The 26,060-nt window shown below is 35.4% G+C and overlaps 1 protein-coding gene and 1 pseudogene across 4 annotated transcripts in view; one reads left to right on the top strand and one right to left on the bottom strand.

The window, feature by feature from the left end:
• The window catches only part of NUP58 (nucleoporin 58), a 45,710-nt gene that overhangs the window by 6,575 nt on the left and 13,075 nt on the right, over positions 1 to 26,060 (bottom strand). For 3 of the 4 annotated variants that reach the window (XM_036251392.1, XM_036251390.1, XM_036251391.1), the window contains 8 exons: positions 24,879 to 24,989; positions 19,505 to 19,529; positions 18,231 to 18,296; positions 17,764 to 17,938; positions 13,507 to 13,586; positions 7,365 to 7,483; positions 6,803 to 6,885; positions 3,902 to 4,103 (listed from right to left, as the gene is read on the bottom strand). In XM_036251392.1, the coding sequence (XP_036107285.1) occupies positions 3,902 to 4,103; positions 6,803 to 6,885; positions 7,365 to 7,483; positions 13,507 to 13,586; positions 17,764 to 17,938; positions 18,231 to 18,296; positions 19,505 to 19,529; positions 24,879 to 24,989 (861 nt within the window). The remainder of the gene's footprint in view (positions 1 to 3,901; positions 4,104 to 6,802; positions 6,886 to 7,364; positions 7,484 to 13,506; positions 13,587 to 17,763; positions 17,939 to 18,230; positions 18,297 to 19,504; positions 19,530 to 24,878; positions 24,990 to 26,060) is intronic. The other variant, XM_036251393.1, reaches the window with a different exon arrangement.
• Positions 8,272 to 9,085, top strand: LOC118623241 (annotated as a pseudogene).

Here is a 26,060-nt window from a genome sequence, read left to right as displayed (position 1 = left end):
TAGCAGCCAGAGTTTTTATACTACTAGTAAAAAATAAATTAAAAAAGGATTTCAATTTTTACACCCAGTTTGAGATCAATTTGAGACTAGAATACTTGCCGAGCAGCTCTTTTGTAAAATGTTACTATAGGAAAAAGAAACTAATCATAGTAATTTCTTATTTCTAACAAAAATAATATGTAGAAAACACATGTCCAGTTTCTTTAACATTGAGAGACTTAAGTGTCACATGTTAGTAGGAGGCACTGCTGGTGGAAGACCCTAAAGAATAATGCACACCACAGCCCTCAGCCCAATAAGTCTTAAGAGTTACTCAAATAACATGCTTTTTATTGAGAGTGGGTCTATTTTAAAGAGCAACTCAAATCATCGATACACAGGACACAGGTAATGATGAACTCTAACGATGACAAGACTTTCCATTGCACAAAAGGTACATGATATTTTGAGTTTTTGTACCTTCACACAAATTCTGAAGGCAACATTATTTATAAAACTAGTAGGCAAATGTATAACATTTTTAATAGTAAAGTCTCATGATAAATATCTCCCATGCCAAAGTATTAGCATATATATTACACTCTGGCTACCATATAAATTAGTTTCACTATTAGAAAGCAGAATGTAAACCCTTCAGGCAAAAGTTACGTAAACAATTCAAGAAGTCTGTTTCGAAATCTGAATAGTCATTCAATGAGAGGCTCTTAATTCCATAAACAAAACCAAGTTAGTAGTAATATGTTCCAATGATTGCCCAAAGTGAAATCTTCATGTAGAGTAACATTTTACAAAAGTTACGGTATAATAATATATTCACACACAACAAAATCAAGTTTAATACTGTTCATTCTTATTTTTCCAGAATAAATTCTACCTTTTAAAAAGTAAAATTGCATTCACAGGAAAAGGACTAAAGTGCTAAAATTTTTATAATTTTCAATGGCCACTCAAAATACCTAATGTAATTAGTCTGGTTATTCCTAAATCATATTTTGAAATAATATTTCTTAAAAAAACAAAAAATTGCCTTTTCCCCAATTTGAAAAATTTTACTTACTGATTTAATGGGGAATGTTCCTTTGGTTATTAAATATAACAAAATCACAAAACCACAAGAAACAAACAAAAAAAACCTTAAAGTTTCCTATTTAACACTACACCTTAAATGTCCAAACCTACACTAAAAGCTGGAAAGTAGGAATTCCTAACAAAATGTCTCAGCTCTCCTTAAAAACAGCAGCTAAGTCACATGAGAAAAGTCTTATTTATGTAAACATCAAAAACTTTTAAAAGTGTCAAAACACAACAGCAAAACTTAATCACAGTACATTAACTTAAAACAATCTACCCTAAATTAAAATTATACTGAAAAACAACAACAAAAGCCTAATGTCAATCTTAAGCTTTTAAAGAGGCTTCAGAAGTACTAGTGGGTGGACAAGTGTACTCAAGCTCTACGGATGTGTAATTTATCTGTGTACTGATGCGCATTTTATACATAAATAACCAGCTGGTTTTTCATCAATTCTCTTCAGCCTTCAGAAGCAACAAGCATAAATCACACAGGCCTAAGTTCTATTATATATCTTCAATAAGAAGCATACAAGAATGATCAAGAAGTCACTTAAGTGCATATCTCCACCTCTAAGAAAGACCACATAAAAACTACCTTCAGAAGGTAGTAGCCCCAAGAAGCTATCTGCCTTTTTACATTAACGAAGTCAAGAATCCATCTGTAAATATAAGCAAAATGCCTCTGGCAACTCAAATTTTGTACAGATCAACAGTGATATATAAAAATAGCACACAAGCTTTACCTAGCTTCATCTAGATGGTCTTTAAAATCCGTCACTGGTATTTAAAAAGATTTCACCGAAGTCACAGGACATAAGGAATAAGTCATTGAATAATTCAATCAATAAAGATGTTTCTAAACAGGGTGTAACTCATCACTACCTACCTAATAAATGTTGTTATAGTGGTGACATGACTAAAATAACTAACATCTTAATAGGAAGAGACATAAAAGAATGGACTGTGGAGCTTGGGAGACTTTTAGAAAAACAAAAGGAAGACATGATACAAAACTGTTATGATTGTTTACCTTGTCAGTTCTAAAAACTCACACAACTCAAAATGAAAACACTGTAAGACTGTTTAGGTTGATAAATTAAATTCCTGCCACCTGATTAGAAAATCCTTATGTAGGTTTCAAAATAGCAGGGAACAGAGAAAGCAGTCAGTTTACCCAAAGCCTGACAAAATTAAAGCATATCAGCAAAAGGCTCCTCAACATGATTATTCTAAATTAAGCTATATTCTCCATCACCACAGAGAGCAAAGACCATATATATCGTTTATCTTTGTATCCCCAGAACCAAGCACATAGTAGGCACTCATATTTATAGAATGAACATGTATCTTCATAAGCCCAAATGTGTGAGTGAAAACCTATAAACCTCACTAACTTAGAATGGAAATTTCTTATGTGCAAGGAACACTTAACCAAACACATACTTATCTGATCTATTTTAGGATTGATATTGGCTCTAAAATGTAAATTGTTACTATGGTTGGTTTGATTAACTGGTTACATAATCACGAGAACTGAGGATCATAATTACGGGATTGATAGGGATTCAATCCCAAAATGACTTTTTTCCTTCATAACTTGAAAACACAACCTACACTCCAGCCAGCTAGGGAACTATCATCCAGTGCTTCTGTAAGCCACTATTCACATGGGTCCAGCCATGGAATGTGGAAGATTTGGCATAAATCCATCAGCAGCTGTTTACTGATGGGAAGTCAATTCTGTTATCTCCAAATGTGAAGAACAATTTTTTAAACTGCCAACAGTGAGAAACAGAGAATGCTTGCTTCCCTGCGGAGGCAGCCTGAATGCAATCTAGATACGTCTTTTTCTTTTACTTTTTTTGTATTATCATTTACTATTGAACTATATGGAACTCTCAGAAGGACACATGCTATAGGATAGTAAGCATTACTAAAAAATGTATGAATGAGTAAAAAAAAAGAATCAATATCCATTAAGACTATATTTTTGTGTCAAACTTCAAGCCTGACAAAAAAGGAACTGCAGGAGTTAAAGACAAAGAGTAATCTCCGAAAGACACAGGACCAAACTGAACAACGCAGAACTGACCACAAATATGTTTCTCTCATGAGAAACCAAGGACTAAAATGATCTGCTTTCCAGTATCTCAACAATGATTTTCATCTGCTCAACTTTCTACTTCACACTTCTTAATATGCAACCCAGAGCATCTAGAAATATCTTTTTCCTACTCTTGCTAATGCTTTGCTCATTTTGAAAAGGTATAAATAAGTCTAGCATGTACCTTCTTCCAAATTTGTTTTAGAGAGCCTATACTCTTTCTTGTCATTATACACACAAAACTAATGATCTTCAACACACCTTGAGTCAATAAAAACGTACTTCATCCTGAATGTCAGTATTCTGTAATCACCATGTATGAGAAACAAGAACACACCATCTATCATTATACATAAAAACTGCAATGTATGGCTGGATTATCTGACTTTAAAACAATAAATGATACAATCACAATTTTAGAATCTGTTATTCTTAAATGTAATTCAGTAGTGAAACACCATGTTCTAAAGGGTATTTATAGCAATACAGCAAATAACATTGAATAAATTCACAATATTCAATATCTCATTGATATATAATTATTGCTAAGACTACCCTGCGTTTTTAATCAGGTATGTTCATAATTGTGTCCATTGCAATTTTTAGATTGTATTGGAACAGCTATTCATAAAATGTTTTCAGTGCGAACACAAGGAAGACTTATAAAAATACACATAAATGTTCTGCATTTTAACAGAAGCTATAACTTGAATGCATTCAGACCTGTAGCAGGCTGTTGCTGCTGTGTAAGTGTTGCAGCCATGGCAACGGCTGCTGCATTTGGAATGTTGCTGAAAGGGGTGGGTCCAGTAGTAACTCTGGGGGCATTCTGCCACTTCTTGACTTCTGCTCGCCTGGCTTCAAACACATCTACAGCATCTCCCAAGAACATTTTTCTGTAGCCAAGGTACTGTTCTTTGAGCACCTAAAAGAATGAAAAAAGGAAAGGTTAATCAAGTTCTGTGTTGATTTTGGTAATATGTAAATGAATATATGAAATAAGTTAGTAAAGACAGATCAAAGACATGGCCAATATTATGCATTCCACCTAAATAAACTAGTAATGGTACAGGAAGTGATGAGTTTGAGAGTTCTATCATTCCTCTGAACATTTTCTTCCCCATTTTTGTCATACGTCTTTTCAATAAGCTGCCAAAAATATTCTGGCTTCATGAAGCCCTCTTTAAAATGAGTTAGCGAAGCTTTAAGCAAGCAGAGCAATATCTAAAATTCCATTTCAAATATTCCAATTTTTTCATGAAATTCTCCCTGCCAATGTCCAACCTTTTGATAAATTTTAGATTCAAAAATATTGAAAATAAAAATCACTTAATATATATTTGTTAAATACATTTTTTAAAAGGCCTGGGTGTCACACGTTAAAATAATGTATGTTCCTCAGCAGAGAGAGCATGGATAATAAAAAGAGGACCTTTACTTTATAAATATTGTTTGACTATTTTGCAATGAGACTCATGTTGAGCTTGTGTAACCAAATAGGGGAAGGGGGTGGAGGGTGGGGAAGGGAGGACTGAGTTTGTAATTTCAGAGTAAGAAAGAGAAAATTACCAAGTTCATGAACTGGGCTGGTTTACCCAAGGCAACATCTGCCTTGATTAAAGACCATTAATAGAAATAATTGTTTGTTATATCAGAATTATTAAATACATTTACTGAAGGTTTAACCTAATTTAGATCAGTTTTAAGTCACTTTTTGAAGAAACACAGAATTTTCATATTTCCTACCTGTTTTGAGCAGACATGAATAAATTTAGGCTTTTTGATTTTATCAGAGAGCACTTACAAACCTTACTGTCATTAATAGTATTTAAAAGTTACCATCTCTTTTTGTGTAAATGTCAGTATTTGATGTTCCATTTCCAAACTTTCCTACTTCTATAATGTACAGAAGTTGGACTGCCAAAAACTGAATATTGGGAAAAACACAGCCAGAAATAGGGTATGTGATAGCAGAAAAAAAAATCTTTTTAGAACTGATCTCCCCCAAGTCCATCCTCCTCTTTTCTGTGTAATTACCTGCACATATTCACATAATGTTTAGCATCAATAGACCATAAGTTTTAGTTCTACTTCAAATACTCAGAAATAATCACCTGCTTTAAAGACTTAAAAAAGACAATTAGCCCTGGCCGGTTTGGCTCAGCGGTTACAGCGTCGGCCTGCGGTCCGGAGAGACCCGGGTTCAGTTCCCGCTAAGGGCACGTACTTCGGTTGCAGTTTGTCCCCGGCCCTGGTTGGTCGTGCAGGTGGCAGCCACTCGATGTGTCCCTTCACATCGATGTTTCTCTCTCTTTCTCTCTCTCTCTCTCTCTCTCTCTCTCTCTCTCTCCCTCCCTCCCTCCCTCCCGCTCTATCTGAACAAAAAATGGAAAAATGTCCTCGGGTGAGGATTAAAAAAAAAAAAGGACAATTAGTTAAAAAAACAAAACAAAACTGACATCAGTCATTATTTATATAATTCATAATTAATGTCCAATTTTGTTAAGGTCATTGAACCCGGCTGGATCAGGTAGTTTAAGTCTGTTTCAACAGATTATCTCATGAAAATCATACAAAAAAAAAAAAAAACCCTCTTATGAGATTTCTATAAGTGAACAAGTCTAGAAATCTAAATGCAGCTGAAAATAAATGGCAACATAGCAAATCTGATCATGAAAAATCCTTTGGTTTTTAGGAACATGTATTTAAGAAACAGTAGGTCAAAACGTCATGTAAAGTTTATTCAACATGATCTGGGAATATTTTGTGAATCTCTCTCATTATTTTATGGTCTATTAAAGCCAAAGGTCTGAAGTGTGTTATCATTTCAAAAGTAATATAATTTAAATATTTAGCTTTTTAAAAAATTCTGTTACTATACATCAGAGTATAATACAATTGAAAATGTTGGTACTCTCTCTTTTACACAGTTAACAAGTTATTTAGACTCAGATTTGGGTGATTTAAATTTTAAAGATTTTTTAAATCATATATAAACCCAAGATATAATTTAATTATATTTGCTTGATTAATTGGTAAAAGTGCACCTGTATTTAATATTTCATTTAAATTTTAAAAACATTACATGAGGTTCTAAATATGCAGTGACAGATTATTTCATTTATTATATTTCATTAATATTTGCTTGTTATTTAAAAGGAACAAAGGTAAGCATGTTTTTCAATTCAGTAACTAATAAACATATAAAACATACATAAAATTAAAGTAATACTAAATAATTTTGCTACTAAAAATGTTTATATTCTGTTGTGTATATAGTGGTAAAGAGATGGAAACAAACTGAATGTCTGACAAAAGAGGATGGGTTAAACAAACTATGCACATATTCATAATGAAACCCAATGTTAACAACTAAAAAAAATGTTGAAGAAATATGTGTATGAACACAGAGAGTTGTTCACATTGTATTGTTAATTAGATTTTTTTTTTTAAGAATAAATATTATCCATAGTTGTGTCTGGATCATAGATTATTTTAGTCTTTTTCACTTATATGTAATTTCAGCTCTTTCTGTGATAAATATGAATTATTCTGTCTCACAAATGAACAATACTTCACTTGGATCTAGATACTCAGAAAGATGAAGTGGCAATAAAAACTTACCTTTACATTTTCATGAATAGACTGAAGTTGTGCAGCTAAAGCTACAAATGTTTGATAAATTTTCTGCATAGCCATTGACAAATCTATGAGAGAAAATTATATCATCACACAAAAATATATATACATACATACATATATATATACACACACACATACATACATAAACACAATCAATATTAGTTTTCTAGAACTCGAGTCCACTTCTCAGTACAGCCAATGTGCAGGAGGAAAAGCTTCACCAGCATTCCATGGATAAGAGAAGACGAGGGAGTGAGCAGACTGAGAGAAGGGTGTCTGCTCAGGGATCTGGGGGAAGGGAGGCGGTCCCAAGACTTCCGCCCTTTGTTCGCATAGTAACAATTTATAATAAAGCATTTTATATTTACAAGTCATAAAGATCTAATCATGGATTTTTAAGAAAATTTTCCTATGGCAGCTTAAGACAATTAGTAGTAGTTATTTAGAATATCTACTATATAACAAGGGTTTAACCTCTCTCCTACCAAAAAACAAAAACTAGCACTGCAAGGAAAGATTAAAATTACCACAGGAAGTATGTTACCTTGAGGAGCTATATGTGAATTATTTGCTTGAGTGGCAAGATGGTTTTCTAGTTCTTCAATCTGCTGTCTGTACTGCTGAAGCTGTACCTCAAACTGCTGAACCAAGATTCTGAAGTAGCTGTATATAAACATATAAAGTCAGATCAAAGTTTTTAAAACATTATTATTATTAAAAAAATATTTTTATTGGGTTTTAGAGAGTGGAAGGGAGACAGAAACATTGATGTGAGAATGAAACATCAACAGACTGCCTCCTACATGCCCCCTACTAAGGACTGAGCCCGCAATCGAGCCTGCAACCCTGGCACGTGCCCTGACTGGGAACTGAACCAGCAACCTTTCTCAAACCAGCAACCTTTTGGTGCCCAGGACGATGCCCAACCAACTGAGCCACAACAGATAAAGCTAAAAACATTATTTTTATATTCAAAATATCAAATAAATATATATATGCCCCAATTTAAGTAGGGCCTTTGAGTTAGTCTGATGATATAACGTATCTTTAAGTGGTACAGATATTATTGAAACAAAAATCCAAACTTGTAAGGTATCAAAAATAGATGCATATCGTTGCTCCAATTATGGAAAAAAATCCCAATTAAGGAGGAATCTAGAAAGTGACTTAATACTCTTCAAAAGTATCATCAAGGCTGTGAAAGACAAGGAAAGACTGAGTAACTGTTACAGATTGGATGAGATTAAGCATCGGTAACAACTAAATGCAATTTGAATAGGATCCTACAGTAGAAAAAGTACATTAGTAGAGAACACGTTCCTGGAACCAAAAAAAAAAAAAATCACATTAGTGAAAAAGTCAGTAAAATTCTAATAAGTTCTGTAGTTTGGTTAATTATTTGTGCCAATATGAATGTCCTGTTCTTGATAATTATAGTATAGTTAGGCAATATGTTAACATTAACAGGAGCAAAGTAAGGAGAAAAAAAAGAAAAATCGCTTTTATTACTGTTTTTGCAAGTTTTCTGCTGAGTCTAAAATATGTTTAAAATAAAATGTTTTTAAAAAGTTCAATTGTTAACCAGAATTTATAACCAAACACTTAAAGTTCTCATATTTGTAATGTGAAAACACTATGTGTACTACGTACAGAAAGAGGATGCAATTACATTACTGTTCTGATAAATTTAACCAGAGAATGATGAAAAGGGACCCTGAACAGCACGCAAAACAGTCTGAACATTATTCTACGTGTAATGGACAACTGTGAAAGATTTTTGCAGTGCAAAATGATGCGATCCAATCCATTTCAAAACTAGCTCTGGCTGCGCTGTAGCTGCCTGGAGTCGGTGCCCTTAAGACGCCTTTCGCACTTACGACTTTGTCTGTCCGCACTGGCCTGTTTGTGTTCAGGGTCCTGTGCACACGCCTTGCAAGTGACGGCGCCACGAATCTGAATTTCAACATACGAGTTAAATGGATCGCAGCAGTTACCATTGCTGCTGGGACAGCCACAATTGGTTATCTAGCTTACAAAAGATTTTGTTAAAGATCATCACAACAAATCTATGGTTAACCTTCACATTCAGAAAGACAACCCCAAGATTGTACATGCTTTTGATATGGAGGATTTGGGAGATAAGCTGTGTACTGCCGCTGTTGGAGGTCCAAAAAGTTCCCATTCTGTGATGGTGCTCACACAAAACACAACGAAGAGACTGGAAACAACATGGGACCTCTGATCATTAAGAGAAAAGAAACTTAATCGACAGTTTTGATGCTGCAAACCAACTTTTCCTGATTATTTAATTAGAATGCTTGCCGCTTCTGTTTAATTCACCTTCTCTGGATTCTAGATGTGGTGTATTGCAAACTGTAGCTTTCACATTCATGTCATTTGCCTTACTTGTTGAACCATCGTGGTGCACATTTGTTTCAAAAAAAGGAAAAAGTGAAACCAACCTCATGGCCTGTGGGTTATTTTGGCTTTGTAAGGACCCGTTTCTTTACATTTAATATAATTACATTAAAATGTAATTGTATGCTGAAGTTAAAATATTATTCTCAAAATCAAAAAAAAAAACAACTAGCTCTGATGACAGAATAAAAAGACACAAGGATAAAATATTACAGAAAGTCCAGTGAGGAAGCATATCCCATGCTGATCTAAATAAGATAACAGAAATATCATTGTCATTGTTAATTTCCTGATTTTGATCATAATATCCTTATGTTTAAGAAATACACACTAAAGTACTTAGGCATAAAGGCATCATGTCTGCAAATAACTCAAGCTATTAAGGGGAAAAAATGTATATATACATACAGAGAGCAAGGAACCAGAAATAGTAAAAATGTCAACATCTAGGAAATCTACATAAAAGATATAGTATGGGAATTCTTCGTTTCATTCTTGAAGCCTTTCTCTTAGTCTGAACTCATATAATAAAAAGTTAAAAGAAAAAAAAAGTTAGAGAGCAGGAGCCAAATAGAACTCTACCACTCATAAGCACAGGATTTCACCTCTTTGTGCCTCAAGCTCCTTCACCCCTAAGATGGGAATAATACCAGGTACAGAAGTTTTGTGGGAAATGAGACAAAGCAAGTAAAGTGCTAAGTGCACTGCTTGGCATATGGTAATCATTTGATACATACTAGTTAGCATTATCTCTAGCAACACGAAAAGATATAAAAAAGAGACAAGCCCTGGCCCGTCTTGCTCAGTGGTTAGAGCTGCTAGTGTATCGACCTGTGGACCAAAAGGTCACAGGTTTGATTCCTGGTCAAGGACATGTACCTGGGTTGCAGGTTCAATCCCTGACTCCAGTTTGGGTTGTGCAAGAGGCAAATGATTGATGTGTCTCTTTCACATTAATGTTTCTCTCTGTTTCCCCCTCCTTCCCATTCTCTCTAAAAATCAATAGAAAAATATCCTCAGCTGATGATTAACAAAAACAAGCAAAGAAAAGAGACAAAATATTTATCATAGGTATGGTTACTGCATGAATATACAAAGCTGAGTGATGAGATTACAGGTGGGTTGTTTTAATGTCATCAACATTTTCTAATTTTTCTTCCTAACGATTTATTACCTATGTAAATAAAAGCTATGCAAATAAGTAAAATAGTTAAAATGCATTTAGTATGCACTGTTTAAGAAAATTATAGACTTCCGGTCAAGATGGCGGGTAGGTAAACGCGGTATCGCGTCCTCCCACAACCACATCAAAGTTACAACTAAACTACAGAACCACCATCATCCAGAACCGCCTGAAATTGAGCTGAATGGAAGTCCTACAACTACGGGATTAAAGCAGCAGCCACATCGAGACGGGTAGGGGGTAGGAGGGCGGAGGTGGACGGGCTGGTCCCACACCCACGTGTGGCGGATAAAAATCAGGAGGCTCCCGCGGCTGGGAAGGTCCTTCCTGAGGACTGAGGGGTCCCCGTCCCACACCAGGTGCCCCGCTCAGCGTTCCAGTGCCAGGAAGAGAAGTCCCCATAACTTCTGGCTGGAAAACCCAGCGGGAACTGAGGCTCAGGGAGGCTGAGGCGGCTGGAGCCCCAGGCAGCTCTTTAAAGGGCCCGCGCATGGACTTATCGGACTCTCTCCCTCTAAGCTCGGAGGGGAGGCAGCTCGAGGGGCGCCAGAGACACACAGGGAAGAACTGAGCTGTTTGGCACTGGAGCAAGGGCTGGAGAGGGGGCTTTCTCCCGGACAAACGTGCTATCAGAGGCCTTTGTTCCTTTGGTGAGCTCTTCCCTGGGGCGGCAGACAGAAGCCATATCTGGGACTCCAGCAACCTGGCTCACCCTGGTAGCCCCGCCCTGCTGACTCCCTGAGGCCCCGCCCCACCCAGCTTTCAGGCCCACCCAAGCTGTTGCCACTTGCTTAACCATAGGATTGGCTGGTCTTGGATCCTGCTTCAAGTTTTTCCTAAATTCTTTCAAACAAGCAGCATCTGGTCTCAGTGAGCCCCATACCTCTCGTTAAGTAATACACTGAAACAAACACAGGGAGGCAGCCAAAATGAGGAGACAAAGAAACAGGTCCTAAATGAAAGAACAAAACAAAACCTCAATAAAAGAACTAAGTGAAAGGGAGATAAGCAACCTAACAGATACTGAGTTCAAAATACTGCTTATAAGGATGCTCAGTGAACTTAGTGAGAACCTCAGTGAACTTAGGGAGGGCCTCAAGAACATAAAAAAGGACCAGTTAGAAATCATGGATACACAGTTAGAATTGAAGGAGGCATTAACTGAAATAAAGAATAATTTACACAGCTTCAATAATAGAGTATGTAAATCCAAGGAGCAAACCATCGATTTGGAATATAAGGAAGCAAAAAATCCCCAATCAGAACAGCAAAAAGAAAAAAGAATCCAAAAAAATGAGGATAGTGTAAGGAGCCTCTGGGACAACTTCAAGCGTGCCAACATTCGCATATTGGGGGTGCCCAAAGGAGAAGAGAGAGAACAAGAAATCGAAAACCTGTTTGAAACAATAATGGCAGAAAACTTTCCTAACTTGGTGAAGGAAACAGACATACAAGTCCAGGAAGCACAGAGAGTCCCAAACAAGATGAACCCCAAGAGGCACACACCATGACACATCATCATCAAAATGCAAAAGGTTCAAGACAAAGAGAGAATCTTAAAAGCAGCAAGAGAAAGGCAGCTAGTTACCTACAAGGGAGTTCCCATTAGGCTGTCAGCTGATTTCTCAAAAGAAACTTTGCAGACCAGAAGGGAGTGGCAAGAAATATTCAGAGTGATGAAAACTAAGAACCTACAACCAAAATTACTCTATCCTGCATAGCTGTCATTTAGAATCGATGGACATATAAAAACTTTCCCAGACAAGAAAAAGTTAAAGGAGTTCATCACTACCAAACCGTTATTATATGAAATGATGAAGGGTCTTTTTAAAGAAAAAGATAAAATGTATGAACAAACAAAATGGCAATGAATACATATCTATCAACAATGGAATCTACAAACAAAATGAACACGTAGAACAGAAACATTCTCATAGATACAGAGAACATTTTGTTGGTTGCCAGTTGGGAGGGGGGTTGGGGGAATGGGTGAAAAAGGTGAAGGGATTAAGAAGCACAAGTTCATTGCTAGACTGACAAACCTCAAAGGGAAAGGGGTTGGGGGGGTGGGAAGAAATAAACCAAAGAACTTATATGCATAACCAATGTACACAGACAATAGTGTGGGAAAAGGTGGGAGGGGGACAGGAGTGGGGAGGAGGGGATCAATGGGGGAAAAATGTGGAACATCTGTAATACATTTTACATCCAACAATAAAGATTTGTAAAAAAAAAAAAGAAAATTATGAAATTATTGTTATTATTATTTTTAATCTTCACCTGAGAACATTTTTCCATTTTATTGTTCAGGTAGAGTGGGAGGGAGAGAGAGGAAGAGAGAGAAACATCGACGTGAAAGGGACACCCACACGACCAACCAGTGCTGGAGACAAACTACAACCGAGGTAGGTGCCCTTAGCGGGAACCAAACCCAGGTCTCTCTGGATCGCATGCCGATGCTCTAACTGCTGAGCCAACCAGCCAGGGCTCATAAAATTATTTTAAAATTAAAAGTCCTAATGGGAAAAACATAAATTTCTACTAAAAAAACAATAAAATAAAATAAACCACTGCAATAAACATGCAAATGAAATGTAATGGCATAATAGTTAAAAGCTTGGTTCTTAGTTTTTACATTCAATAAAATGGGGATAATAAACTACCCTCTCTTAGTGTTATCATAAAAATTAAAATTTTAAGCTCTAGCCAGTTTGGCTCAGCGGTTGGAGCATCAGCCTGCGGTCCAGAGAGACCCAGGTTCGGTTCCTGCTAAGGGCACGTACCTTGGTTGCAGTTTGTCCCCGGCCCTGGTTGGGTCCTGCAGGAGGCAGCCATTCGATGTGTCCCTTTCACATTGATGTTTCTCTCTCTCTCTTCCTCTCTCCCCTTCCCACTCTATCTGAATACAAAATGGAAAAATGTCCTCAGGTGAGGATAAAAAAAAAAAAAAATTAAAATTTTTAAATCCATGTAAGGTACCTATTAACCCAGGCTTGCTACATAGAAAACTAAAAATTCTTACCCTGCATATTATTTTTACTGTTTTGATTTTGTAAAAACATCTTTAAAAATTCCAGTAACTTACTCAGCAGGAGCTGCATTTTCATGTTGGAGTCCAGGTGGTGTTTTCTGGGTTCTTAACGCTATTTCAGCATTCTTTAACTCCTAATGCACCAGAGGTTAAAAAAAAGAGCCAGTTAAAAGTTAGGCTAAAAATACCAACTAGCTCTGGTTTGAAACTTCAAACAATGTCATTCTTGAAAGTTCCTTCTGTGAGAATATAACATAGATGAAGCTGATTTACAAGTTGCTAAAACCTCTTCCAAGGAAGACAAACTACACTTTTAACAAACTTTATACATTTATAAAGAGTTGCTGATCTATTTTAAAAATGATGAATTTCTGTTGGACTCATGAAGTTAATTCAACCACAGTGAAACACTGCACTACTATTTAAAAACCTTTACTATAAATGTAGAAAACACTATTGTAAAAAAAAGCAAGGTAGTAGTGACAATGTTGAGGCTGATGATGGCAGCAGTTAAACATTCTCAATATTTACTATATACCAAGCACTATGTTGAAGGCTTTACTTATCATGGTCAATCCTCAATAATAAACCTATAATGTAGACAACTTTTAACCCTATTTAGGGATGTAAAAATGGTGTTAGAGACATTGAGTAATTTGTCCAAGGCCATGTAGCTCGAAGACCTGAAAACAGACCCTAGGCAGCCCAATGATTTTAAAGCTTACATACATACTCAACCATTCTTAAATTGTTTTTGACTGTTCCTCAGTGCCATTTCTATTTTCTAGTCAATTGTGTTTTAAGGCTGATATTGTTTTAACCCCTTACATTTCACATTCCTGTCAGTTCACTGCTTTTTCAACTTCTATTTGTCTCCTTTACTACAAAAGAAAAAAATCTTACCTTAACCTTCATATTCCCTGTAGCAACCTCTTGCCCTCACTTTATTGCCAAACTGTTAAGTCTCTAATTGTTCTTTCCACCTCCTTTTCATTCTTCAGCTCAAGCTTCCATCCTGACTCCAGCACAAATGCCCTGGCGAGGTCTGGGCTATTCAAACTCTGACCCTGCCTACTTCTCCAAGCACTAACGTTTGCCAGGCCCAGATTCATACTTGGTGCTCCTAACAGGGAACTGCTTATAGATCCTCAAACGTGCCTATTTCATGCCCCCGTGCCTTTGTTTGTTATTCTTCCTTCCTGTCAGCCTGAGGAACACCTAAGTGTGTTTCAAGAACCAACACAAATGTATCCTACCCTGGAGAGAAAATAAAAGTGCCTACTTGAACCCTTTGTGCCTCATACCTTGTACTGAAACGCACTACCTGATGGATTTAACTCATTCTCCCTGGAACATTGTTTTTATCCCAAATGCCTGAAGTGGTCTGTGTATAACAGACACTTTAAAATGTTCACTGAATGCATGGACTCAGCAATGACTTCAACAAACCACTTGCCACTTGCCTTACTGCCAAAAAACTTTAACCTCCCTACTTATTTAAACTCTTGAGTTATGAACCCCCCAAAAATTATGTATATAAAAGCTTCCACTTTTATAAGGTTTTGATCTACACAATCACAATACTGCTCCTCACCTCGGGATTGCTTATATTTCCCAGAAAAGCTGTCTCTGAAGTTTTGGTTTAAATAAGATTGATAACTACTTCACTAATGGAACCAGAACATTTTTTCAATTGGTAATTCACTAGAATGCAGGTAGCACACTAATTCCTGTATATTGGAAAGAAAAATAGTCTTAGATCAAATTTCTTTGATATTCCTTATGAAATTTTTAAAACTCAATTCTGATTATTTCTTTCCTGTTTTTTTTAATCCTCACCTGAGGATATTTTTCCATTTATCTTCAGATAAAGTGGGAGGGAGAAGGAGGGAGAAGAAGGGAAAGGCAGAGGAGAAACATTGAGGTGAGAGGGACACATCAAATGGTTGCCTCCCACACAACCCTGACCAGGGCCAGGGACAAACCGCAACTGAGGTACGTTTCCTTGACCAGAATCAGACCCGCGATTCACTGGTCCGTGGGCTGACACTCTACCAGTGAGCCAAACTGGCCAGGGCTATTTCTTTCCTTAAGAAAATGTTCTCTGACTAATACCTTCATTTGCTACATTTATACTCTACCTAATCTTTTATTATTTCATTCATCCCACTAGACTTTTAGTACCTTTGGAGTTGTCTTTTTATCTCTAAAAAGTGTTATATTAACAAGTATGGTATGCAACAGGTATTCCACAAATATTTGTTAAAGGAATCATCCACCGTTAAGAGTATAAGGATCCCACCATAGTGTTCACTTCTCTTAAGTTTGCCTCCTCTATTATTGCTAATAACTGTTTCCATATAATTTCATATTTCATATACAAAATGTATAATTTCATGTAATTTTTTCTTTATTGATTTTAGAGAGAAAGGAAGGGAAAGGGAGAGAGAAATGAAAACATTGATGAGAGAGAACATCGACTGGCCGCCTCCTGCATGCCCCCCACTGGGAATGGAGCCCACAACCTGGGCATGTGCCCTAACCGGGAATCGAACCGGCGACCTCTTGGTGCATGGGTGGACGCTCCACCACTGAGCCACACCAGCCGGGCATTTCATGTAATGTTTAATAGGAGTCTAAACATCCTCCAGTCTTAAAGCATAACTAACATTTTCCTTCTCCTAGAAAGTACATATCTGATGATATATAAAGGAAGAACAAATGAGAAGGAAACATAAGGAATACTTTTCATATTCAATCAAAGAATTTGTGAGAAATCTGAAAGCAATGAATCAAGCCTCTGAATCCCCTTTAAAGATCATAGTTTAGTATAGCTATTTTAGTAACACATTTTTATGAAAAACTTCACAAAGTAGTTTCCAATAGTTGACTTAAAGACATAAGTTGGTACAAACTTCCAGTTATAAAATAAGTCCTGGAGATGTACTGTACAGCACGACTACAGTTAATAATACTATACTGTCTATCTGAAAGTTAAGAAAGTAGATCTTAAAAGTTTTCATCACAAGCTGAAAAAAAAAAAACATTTTTAACTATATGTGATAATAGATACTCACTAGACTTACTATGGTGATCATTTTGCAATATATACAAATATCAAATCACTATGTTATACATCTGTAACAAGTGTATTATATTTCAATTCTATTTGAATTTAAAATAAAGACACATAAGCACCTTAAAAAGTTTTTTTGAATCCATCTTTAAAATTTTTACTTAAAATATTACCATGTCATTTATGAAGAGCATAGCTCTTTGATAAACCCAAATTAAAAAAGAACTACATTCTCTCTCTCCCTCAACATGTCCTCAGGTGAGGATTAAAAAAAAAAAAAAAACTACATTATTATCTTTCATATGCAGTGGTGGGCAGATTTTACTTTTAATACAAATAAATTATACAAACAAATAATAATACAATAAACTGTGTTGCACATACAACTGTAAACATACTTTTGTTCACCTATGTATATTGTGTATATCATAGGGACAAAACCAAGTAGACATGAGTGATAGAAGATATTAGTCTCAACACCATTTAAAAAAAAAAAGTTTTTACTGATTTTTTTAGAGAGAGAGGAAGGGAGAGAGAGATAGAAACATCGATGTGAGAAACACTGATCAGCTGCCTCCTGCACAACCCCTACTGAGGATCAAGCCCACAACCTAGGCCCCTGCCCTGACCAGGAATTGAATCAGGACCTCTCAGTCCATGGGGACTGATGCTCAATCCACTGAGCCACACCAGCCGGGCTCCATACTATTTTTATTGACTAAGACCTAAGACTAGCAAGTCATCAGTAGAATTTAATACCTATAATTGTTATTTAATAACTGACAGATTAAAAAGACATTTTTCTGTCTAGCTGTTTTCCCCTTGTGTAACAATTATGTCGGCAGGCACTTTTATGAAACAATGTAATAGAATAACTTCTAGAGTTAGATTACCAGGATCTGAATCCAAGCGCTCTCACTTACTAACAAAGCCCTCTGCCTGTTTTCTTATGTGTATAATGTAGTTAATAATAGTAGCTATCACATAAGGCTACAGGAAAAATCCATCTAGGGTTAATATATATAACTGTTTAGAACACTGCCTCATCCATAGTAAGTACCAGATAAAAACTAATAACTATTATTATTACAGTAATTAAAAAGTATATAAACTATATGTGTAGTTTTCTTATGTCTGTATTAAACTTTATCATTTAAAAAAGACCTATTTCCATTTGGGAAAAAAAAAAAAAAAAAAAAAAAATCCTATGATACAATGACTTTAAATTACTTTACCTGAGCAGTTTCAATTTTCAACTTGTCAATATTGAGAGTGTTTCTCTGTAACCCACTGGCAGCCAATGACAGAAGCTGCTTCAGAGCTTTGATATCTTCTTGTACTTTAAGCATTGCTTTTGAAGACATTCTACTAATTTCTTCTTGGACTTGTTTTTGTTCCTTCACAAATTTCCTTAAAAAAATAAAACTGAGTTTTAAAAAAATACACCTTAGGTTTCCTACAGGGAAAAAAGTACATTTACAGAATTTTAATTCCTGTTGTTCTGCTTTCACTCTAATTTCTAAAAGCATTAACACTTTAACACAAGTTTTCTTATTTGTTTTAAACTATCTTCCATAAAAAAGATCCCTACCTGGCAGTTTAACTCCTAAGTTAAAATGTTTAGGAGAAAGAGGAGATGTTCTCCCTAAAATATATATTTGCATTCAAATATGATTTATCTAATTACACTTGACACACTTACTGGAGATTTTCAACATCCTGGCAGATGACAGGAGGTAGATTTTCATCCTTCAGTGCTTTACTATCCCTAAGAAAAATGCCACAGATGTGTTAAGATACAAGAAAATAAAGCAAATATTCCCCATGTATAGCTTTCTTGCAAGATATAGAGAGTAAAATAAATTTCCTGACTTATAATGCAATTCATCTGATGTGGAGATTCCTTTTCTAACATTGCCATCTACATAAATACATTTGACTAAATGTTTATGAGAAAAAAAATTATAAAATACTACAGACTGCATGAGATATTGAACTAAATTCCCCCTGGCTCAAAAATTCTACAACTGATATTTTATTCAGTTCAAAAATAAGAAAGCATTCATTAAAGAAAGTCTACAAAACTTCTCATGAGATGCTCACGATATTTTACTTTATTATTTTATAACTTCAATTTGTTCTCCAACAAAGTAAACCTAGGAATAGGCTTAAGAGATGTATAAATATATAATGAAGGCAGGAATAAGTGAAATTTGGCAGCTATTACTTCCTGGATGATAACCCTAGGCAAATCTCAGTCTCTCTCAGCTTCCTCATTTGTGTCACAGGACTAAAATATGCACTAAAATATGAACTTGATCACTTATTTACAAATGCTTTCTCTAACATAATACAAACTAGGTGAGAATATATAAAAATAATAATCTTCAAACATATATATGATGTACAGGGAGGCTATTATTCCTCTTGATCCTCAGGAAATAAATGGTACTGGCATAGTAATTTATATATAAAATAAAAGGTATACACACATACACTCACACACATATATTTTCATTTATACAGGGGTGGGCAAAACTAGGTTTACAGTTGTATGTGGAACAGTTTATTCTTGTATTATAATTTATTATTATATTATTTATTTGTATTCTTATTCTTGTATTCTTATTCTTATTCTTATTATTATTTCGTGTCCTTACTTATGTTTTATCCTTTAGATAATGATGGCTGGTAATTTAACATATTTTTGCCCACCCCATATATAAAAGGTGCTCCAAAAGTAAAGTTCCATGAACTGTTCAATATTTAATAACATAAAAAAAATATACATAATTTGACTTTTGTAATCTTTCTAGAGCATGTGTTTATTATTTTATTTTTGACAAAGACTGGTTGAAAATTTTTTTCTTTCAAATTCCTAAATGATTCCACGTATTTCCAACCATACCATTCACCTACAATTTAGTAAGTAAAATTCTTAATTAAAATATTTAAAAAATTAAATTGTAAACTTACTCTGGTCTTGTTCCTGTTTTATCACCTAGAAAATTCAAGAAGATTTAAGTACAAATAGGTAATTTAACAATGTACTACAAAAACAAGTTTTAAGTTAATGTAAACTAAGGTATAAATAGAAACTGTTAAGCATCTGTTAGACTGCCCCTTAAACATCATGACTTGTCACAAACTCCCAACACAGCAAATTATGGAGACGTATTTATGTACACATAAACAGTTATGTATATGATTTGCATCTATTTTTTTTTTTCTTCAGATAGAGGAGGGAGAGAGGAAGGAGGAGGAGAGAGAGAAACATCAATGTGAGAGAGACACATCAACTGGCTGCCAATCACGCAACCCCAACTGGGGCCGGGGACGAACTGCAACCGAGGTACGTGCCCTTAGCGGGAATCGAACCCAGGACTCTCTGGTCTGTGGGCTGACGCTCTAACCACTGAGCCTAACTTGCCAGGGCTGATTTGCATCTATTTTTTTTTCAAGGACAAGAATCTTCCTTACTAAGACAGACAGAAAGACAAATAGCATATGATTTTACTTATATGTGAAATCTAAAGAATAAAATAAACAAAATAAAAACACTCATAGATACAGAGAACAGACTGACAGCTGTCAGAGAGGAGGGTGCTGCCGGGCTAGACGGTGAAGAGATTAAGCAGTACAAATTGGTGGTTACAGAATAGTCACAGAGATGTAGATTCCAGTCGTCCCTCGCCACTTTGCGCTTCAACTTCTGCAGCTTCAGTATCATGGTTTTTTCAAATATATTCATTTAAAAAGTTGACTGAGACAGTGAAAACAAGTATTTGAAAAAACCGTGATAGAGTGAAGCTGCGGAAGTTGAAGCACAAAGTGAAGCTGCAGAAGTTGAAGTGCAAAGTGTATATAAAGAATCCTACTTCGCGGAAATTCATTTACTGCGGTAGGGCCTGGAACTGATTAACCACAATAAACGAGGGCCGACTGTACAGTATAGGAAAAATATAGTCAATAATAGCATGATAACTACTGACTATATGTATCGGGCCAGGAGGGTACTTGAAGCATCGGGAGCACCACTCTATAAAGCACATGATTTTCTAACCAATCTTCAGTACATCTGAAAATAATACTGAATGTAAACTGTAATAGAAAATTTTTAAAAAAAGAGAATCTTTTAGTTTTTAAACTATCTTCCATAAAAAATCTTCCTGCCTGGCAGGTGAACTCCTAAAAGCTTTACTTGATACATTTTAAGGCCCAATCAGTATGGAATGCTAAAATATTTCAATTACCTGAACTTCTCTTAAATATTTTACAAAAGCAGCAAATTTTTTTAAATGAAAAGTTTTCTTGTGTCTTCAGACCAATCAAATGCTCTCTCTTAATAACACTTATTTACTAATAGTATACATCTAAAAATAGCAAAAAGTAAAAGTGATCCTTCAGCAAAATGATGCAGTGACTTGTTTACTTAAGAAGTACAAAAGCCCAGATGTTGCTCAGTGGTTGAGCATCAATCCATGCACCAGGAAGTCACCGGTTTGATTCCCGGTCAGGGCACATGCCCAGGTTGTGGGCCAAATCCCCAGTGGGGGGCATGCAGGAGGCGGCCAATCAATGTTCTCTCTCATGGATGTTTGTCTCTCTCTCTCCCTCTCCCTTCCTCTGTCTCTAAAATCAAGAAAGAAAAGGAAAAAAAAGAAAAGTATAAAAAATACAGAAATACACAAAAGTTCATCCCAGCAGAGAACCTCAATGATTCCTTCCAGTCTTTATCTGCCCTTACACATGCATTTTTAAAAGCAATCAGGATTACCATAAGCAATATTTTAACATATTTTTTCAGTATGTTGTGAATATTTTCCATGCAATTAAAATGACTAAATGACCATAGAGTACACAGATGATGTAGCTGTATAATAACCCTTATGCCCAACCCTTTTAATAGTAAATAGTAGCATCTACTATAGAAATATTGCTGTTGCAATGAATGTCTAGAGCTACAAATACTTGTGCTCTAATTGATTTATATCCCAAGAAGAGGAATTTATAGGTCAAAGAGTATGCCAGGGAAGGCCTCCGACATATTACCAAACTGATCCCTTTGAACAACTGTCCCAACTTACCTTCCCATCTACTAGGAATAAACACCCTCAACAATGAACACATTAAAAAAAAAAAAAAAAACCATTGCTAGTATGTAAGTGAAAAATGCCACTTCAATATAACCTTAATTCATATTCCTGACAGTACTAAGTGAAATAAAATATTTATTTCAAATGTTAATTAGACAAGTTCATTTCTCTCATTTATGCTACTTGTACATTTTTTTAGGTATTTCTCTTATTGACTTCAAAGAGCTATTTTGACATTAAGCTCTTAGAAATATATGAGACAAATATATATATACTTCCCTCATATATATGTATTTCATGTATCTATTTCTAAAACTATATCCTTATAATTGCAGGATACATTTTGATTTCAGAGATGTTAAAATGTGGAAAAAGCAGCATCTAGAAATCAAGTATTTTACTTTAAATTTGTCATTTACCTTTTATCTCTGTACATGGGTTACTTTTTGTTTACCCCTTTAATTCAACGGTCATTTTTCCATCATTTGCACTTCCTTGATTCTAAGATTTTTTTTCTTTCATAGTTTGACATTTCTGAAAATGGCACCCCAATTCTATAAACATTGTCTTAGACTTGATGAGACAGTAGTACAAGGTAGAGATTTAAATTTTGTTTTTTCAAATAGTTCAACTATTTTATTAACTAGTTATTATTTTGCCATTTCTTAGATATTACATTTTATTATATTTTACAAAAATTAATACACACAAACATGTGTATATAAAACTTGCACCTGTTTCTAGACCAGTGTGGACTCATGAATAGTCTACCTGGCTTGCACCTCAGTAATGCCTGTGGGCCACTGTAAAAGCTCCCTAACAGTTCTCCACATCTATTCTTGGCTTCCTGCATATCATTCTCCACATGGTTGTCAGAGTGCTCTCTAAAAATACAAATCTCATCATGTCACATTATCCAGATCAAAACCCTTTAGTATATCCCAACTGTCCTTAGTATAACTATAAAACTTTTTATTAATGTTATTGATTTCCAAAAGGAAGGAAGAGAGAAACATTTATGTGAGAAACATCGGCTGCCTCCCCCACACCTCCTACCGGGGATGGAGCCTACAACCTGGGCATATGCTGACAGGGAATCAAACAGGCAACCACTTAGTGCATAGGATGGCACTCAACCAACTGAGCCACATTGGCCAGGGCTAATTATAAAACTCTTTAGTGTGAGCTCTATAATCTAAATCTTTCTGTTCTGCAGCTACACTGGACTTCCAGTGGTTCTTCAAAAGGACTAAGATCATTCTCATCTCTAGCCCTCTCTCCATGCTGACCCCTCTTCATGAAATGCTGTTCCCTACCACTCTTCATCTGATTTAATCCCTGATAATGCAGGTCCACCCTAATATAGCTACTAGAAAAAGAAAAAAAATCTCCTGATTCCCTTGACACATATAACACATTAGAGGGAACTGGCACGTGGTATATGTAGTCATGTGCATTTATTCTATGTGTTCCTTTTGTACAATATATATATATATCTAAGAATATAACTGTGGAAGGGGGAAATAACTCCTTACATTTCTCTCATTCCTTTGCTTCAATCTGCTCTTTCACATGGAGTCTAAAAGCAATTACAATGAAGACACAAGTAGTCTCATGCTTTAAAAAAAAGGGTACCAGGTTGCTCCAATTGAGAAAAAAAATACGCTGCTAAAACATCTAAGGCTATTTTTCTAATGATAGAGCTGCTATAAAGAATACTACATAAAAAAAAAGAGAGATATGACCCTATGTTTAGAAATTAGCAAATTTTCATTCAAAGAGAAATAGACCCAAGTTGTATAAGTTTAAAAGGACTTTACCAACTTTTAGGATAGTATTTCACCCTAGAATAAATGGTATCTCCTTATAATAAAACCCATGTTCAATTAAAAAATTCTTATACAGCTCTGGCTGGTTTGGCTCAGCAGTTGGAGCGTCAGCCGTGGACCAGAGAGTCCTGGATTCGGTTCCCACTAAAGGCACGTACCTCAGCTGCGGTTTGTCCCCTGGTCCTGGTTGGGAGGTCGTGTGGGTGCCAACCACTTGATGTGTCTCTCCCACGTTGATGTTTCTCTCACTCTTCCTCCCTCTCTCCTTCCCGCTCTATCTCAGGATAAATGCAGAAATATCCTCGGGTGAGGATAAAAATAAATAAATAAATAAAATAAAAAATTCTTATACAGATATATGGACACTATTTGATACTTGTATTCATCACTTCACATTCTAAGTTCTGAGAGGTTCAATGTAATATGTATGCATATACTCTAGTAAGACATGCTTTCATCGGAAGCAGAAAATATGTTGCAAAACAAAACAAAACATCACACAGAGAAGTAACAATAAAAAAACTTTTCAAAATGAATTTGGCAATTTTTTAAATGAATATTCAGCACAGCACGAGCACAACAAAAACAGCATTTTCATACTTGGTGAGTAAATAAACTTGCAAAGCCTTTCTGGACAGTAGTTTTACAACATATACCAAGAGTCTCCAAAACATCCCTGTTTTTAAGCCACTGATTCAATTTCTAGGTATTTGCCCTAAGGAAATAACCAAGAATATGAACCAAATTAATAATAAAAGCAAACACCTAGACAGTATTCACCATGTGCCTGGCTCTAATAAGGTTTTACAAATGATAATCCTCAAACTAACCCTATGAAGTAGGTACTGTTAATTTCCCCCACTTACAGATTAAAAAAATAAAAGTAAAGCACAGAGAGGATAAACAGCTAGAATAATGTCACAAAGCTTGTAAGTAGTTGAGCCATGATTTGAACCCAGACAATTTAGCTCTAGGATTGACGCTCTTAAAACTACAGTAGTACGTTGACTCTATAAAGATGTCCAATGCAGTGATACTTCCCAGAGTCAAAGAACTAGATATGAACAACTGGATGATGGCTGGCTAAATTGATATATCCATTCATAAGATTAATATAATATCAAGCAACATTAAAATATTTTTAAAGAATTACTTACATTGACAAATACTTGTGATATATTACATGAGAAAAAACAGGCTTCAAACAATGTATTATAATCTCAAATAAGACATAGGCACATAAAAATCTTAATTTTCTACAAAAATAAAATCTTAAATGCACAACACACAAAATTTATAAAATATGGTGCAGACTTAAAAGTAAAAACTTTACTATTGAATATATAACTAACAATCTTTCAGACACAGGAAATTAAGTTCCCTCACAGGACTGTTAGAACATAAAATTATAACAACATTACTTACTCTTTTTATCTGACGAGCTACTAAAATCTATACCACCAAGGCCTTCATTGCCTGCAGTTGAAGTAGCTGCCGTGGTTCCCAAAGTCAAGCTTAACGCATTCTGTCCAAGACCTACAAATATGCAAAACATCATTTATAAAGTTCACTGTAAGTCTTTATAATGATTTCTTCTTCTGACCAAAGCATGCAAATGCTTTTAACTTGGATCCCAGGATTTTCTGCATACTTGATTTAGGAAAATAACAAAAACAAGTCTAGAGCATGCTCTAAACAAAGACTGATAGTCTTACTTGGATTCAGTGGTATATATAGTTTGGATGATGTAATTTTTCTTTACTAAAAGGGTCAGAATAAGAATGCATCCGTTAATTTGTTATATTTGGACACTCAATTTTATTTCTTGTTTGTAAACCCTCTCTACAAAAGCAATTTTAGTTTGTATGTTTTCAGGTGAATACATCTTGTCTTCCAATCATGGTTTAGAATTACACACTTTTAAAATAATCTAGTATTGCCCTGGCCGATTTGGCTCAGCGGTTAGAGCATCGGCCCAGGGGCTAGACTATAGTTATTTTTAAACTATTACTATATACTTGTGGCCCGGCCGGTGTGGCTCAGTGGTTGAGCGTCGACCCATGCACCAAGAGGTCACTGATTCGATTCCCAGTGGGGAGCATGCAGGAGGTGGCCAACCGATATTCTCTCTCATTGATATTTCTATCGCTCTCTCCTTCTCTCTAAAGTCAATAAAGAAAAAAGGATTTTTAAGTATATATATTTGTGAATCCATACATTCCCAAACTGACAAAACTGTGGGCTTTAGACAGGACGGTATTTATTTTAAAAACAGAGAAAATGGTGAGATGTACTGTTCAGAGCATGGGTTAACTGAAATCTGGATTTAAACCCTGGCAATGTATGAAAAGACATGACTAAAAAATAACTTATTAAGTTTTTAAAATATCAATGGCACCTTTAGGTTAATGTAACCATAAATTAAGCATTGAATATTGCGGTTAAGTGCCTAAGAAAAATCAGAACAGACCTAAAAACTCAATAATGAGACACAAAACAACCCTCTACCTCCCCTTTCTATTATTTTTGTGTCTTATTCTCATAAGACTCTTCAGGAGAGGTGTTTAAATATTTATCCTGTGAATAAATATATATTATAGTCTTCTA

This window comes from Molossus molossus, unplaced genomic scaffold (genome assembly GCF_014108415.1).
Source record: "Molossus molossus isolate mMolMol1 unplaced genomic scaffold, mMolMol1.p scaffold_m16_p_10, whole genome shotgun sequence".
Taxonomy (NCBI): domain Eukaryota; kingdom Metazoa; phylum Chordata; class Mammalia; order Chiroptera; family Molossidae; genus Molossus; species Molossus molossus.
Note: the sequence above shows the minus strand (reverse complement) of the source record. Positions and strands in the feature narration are given on the sequence as shown.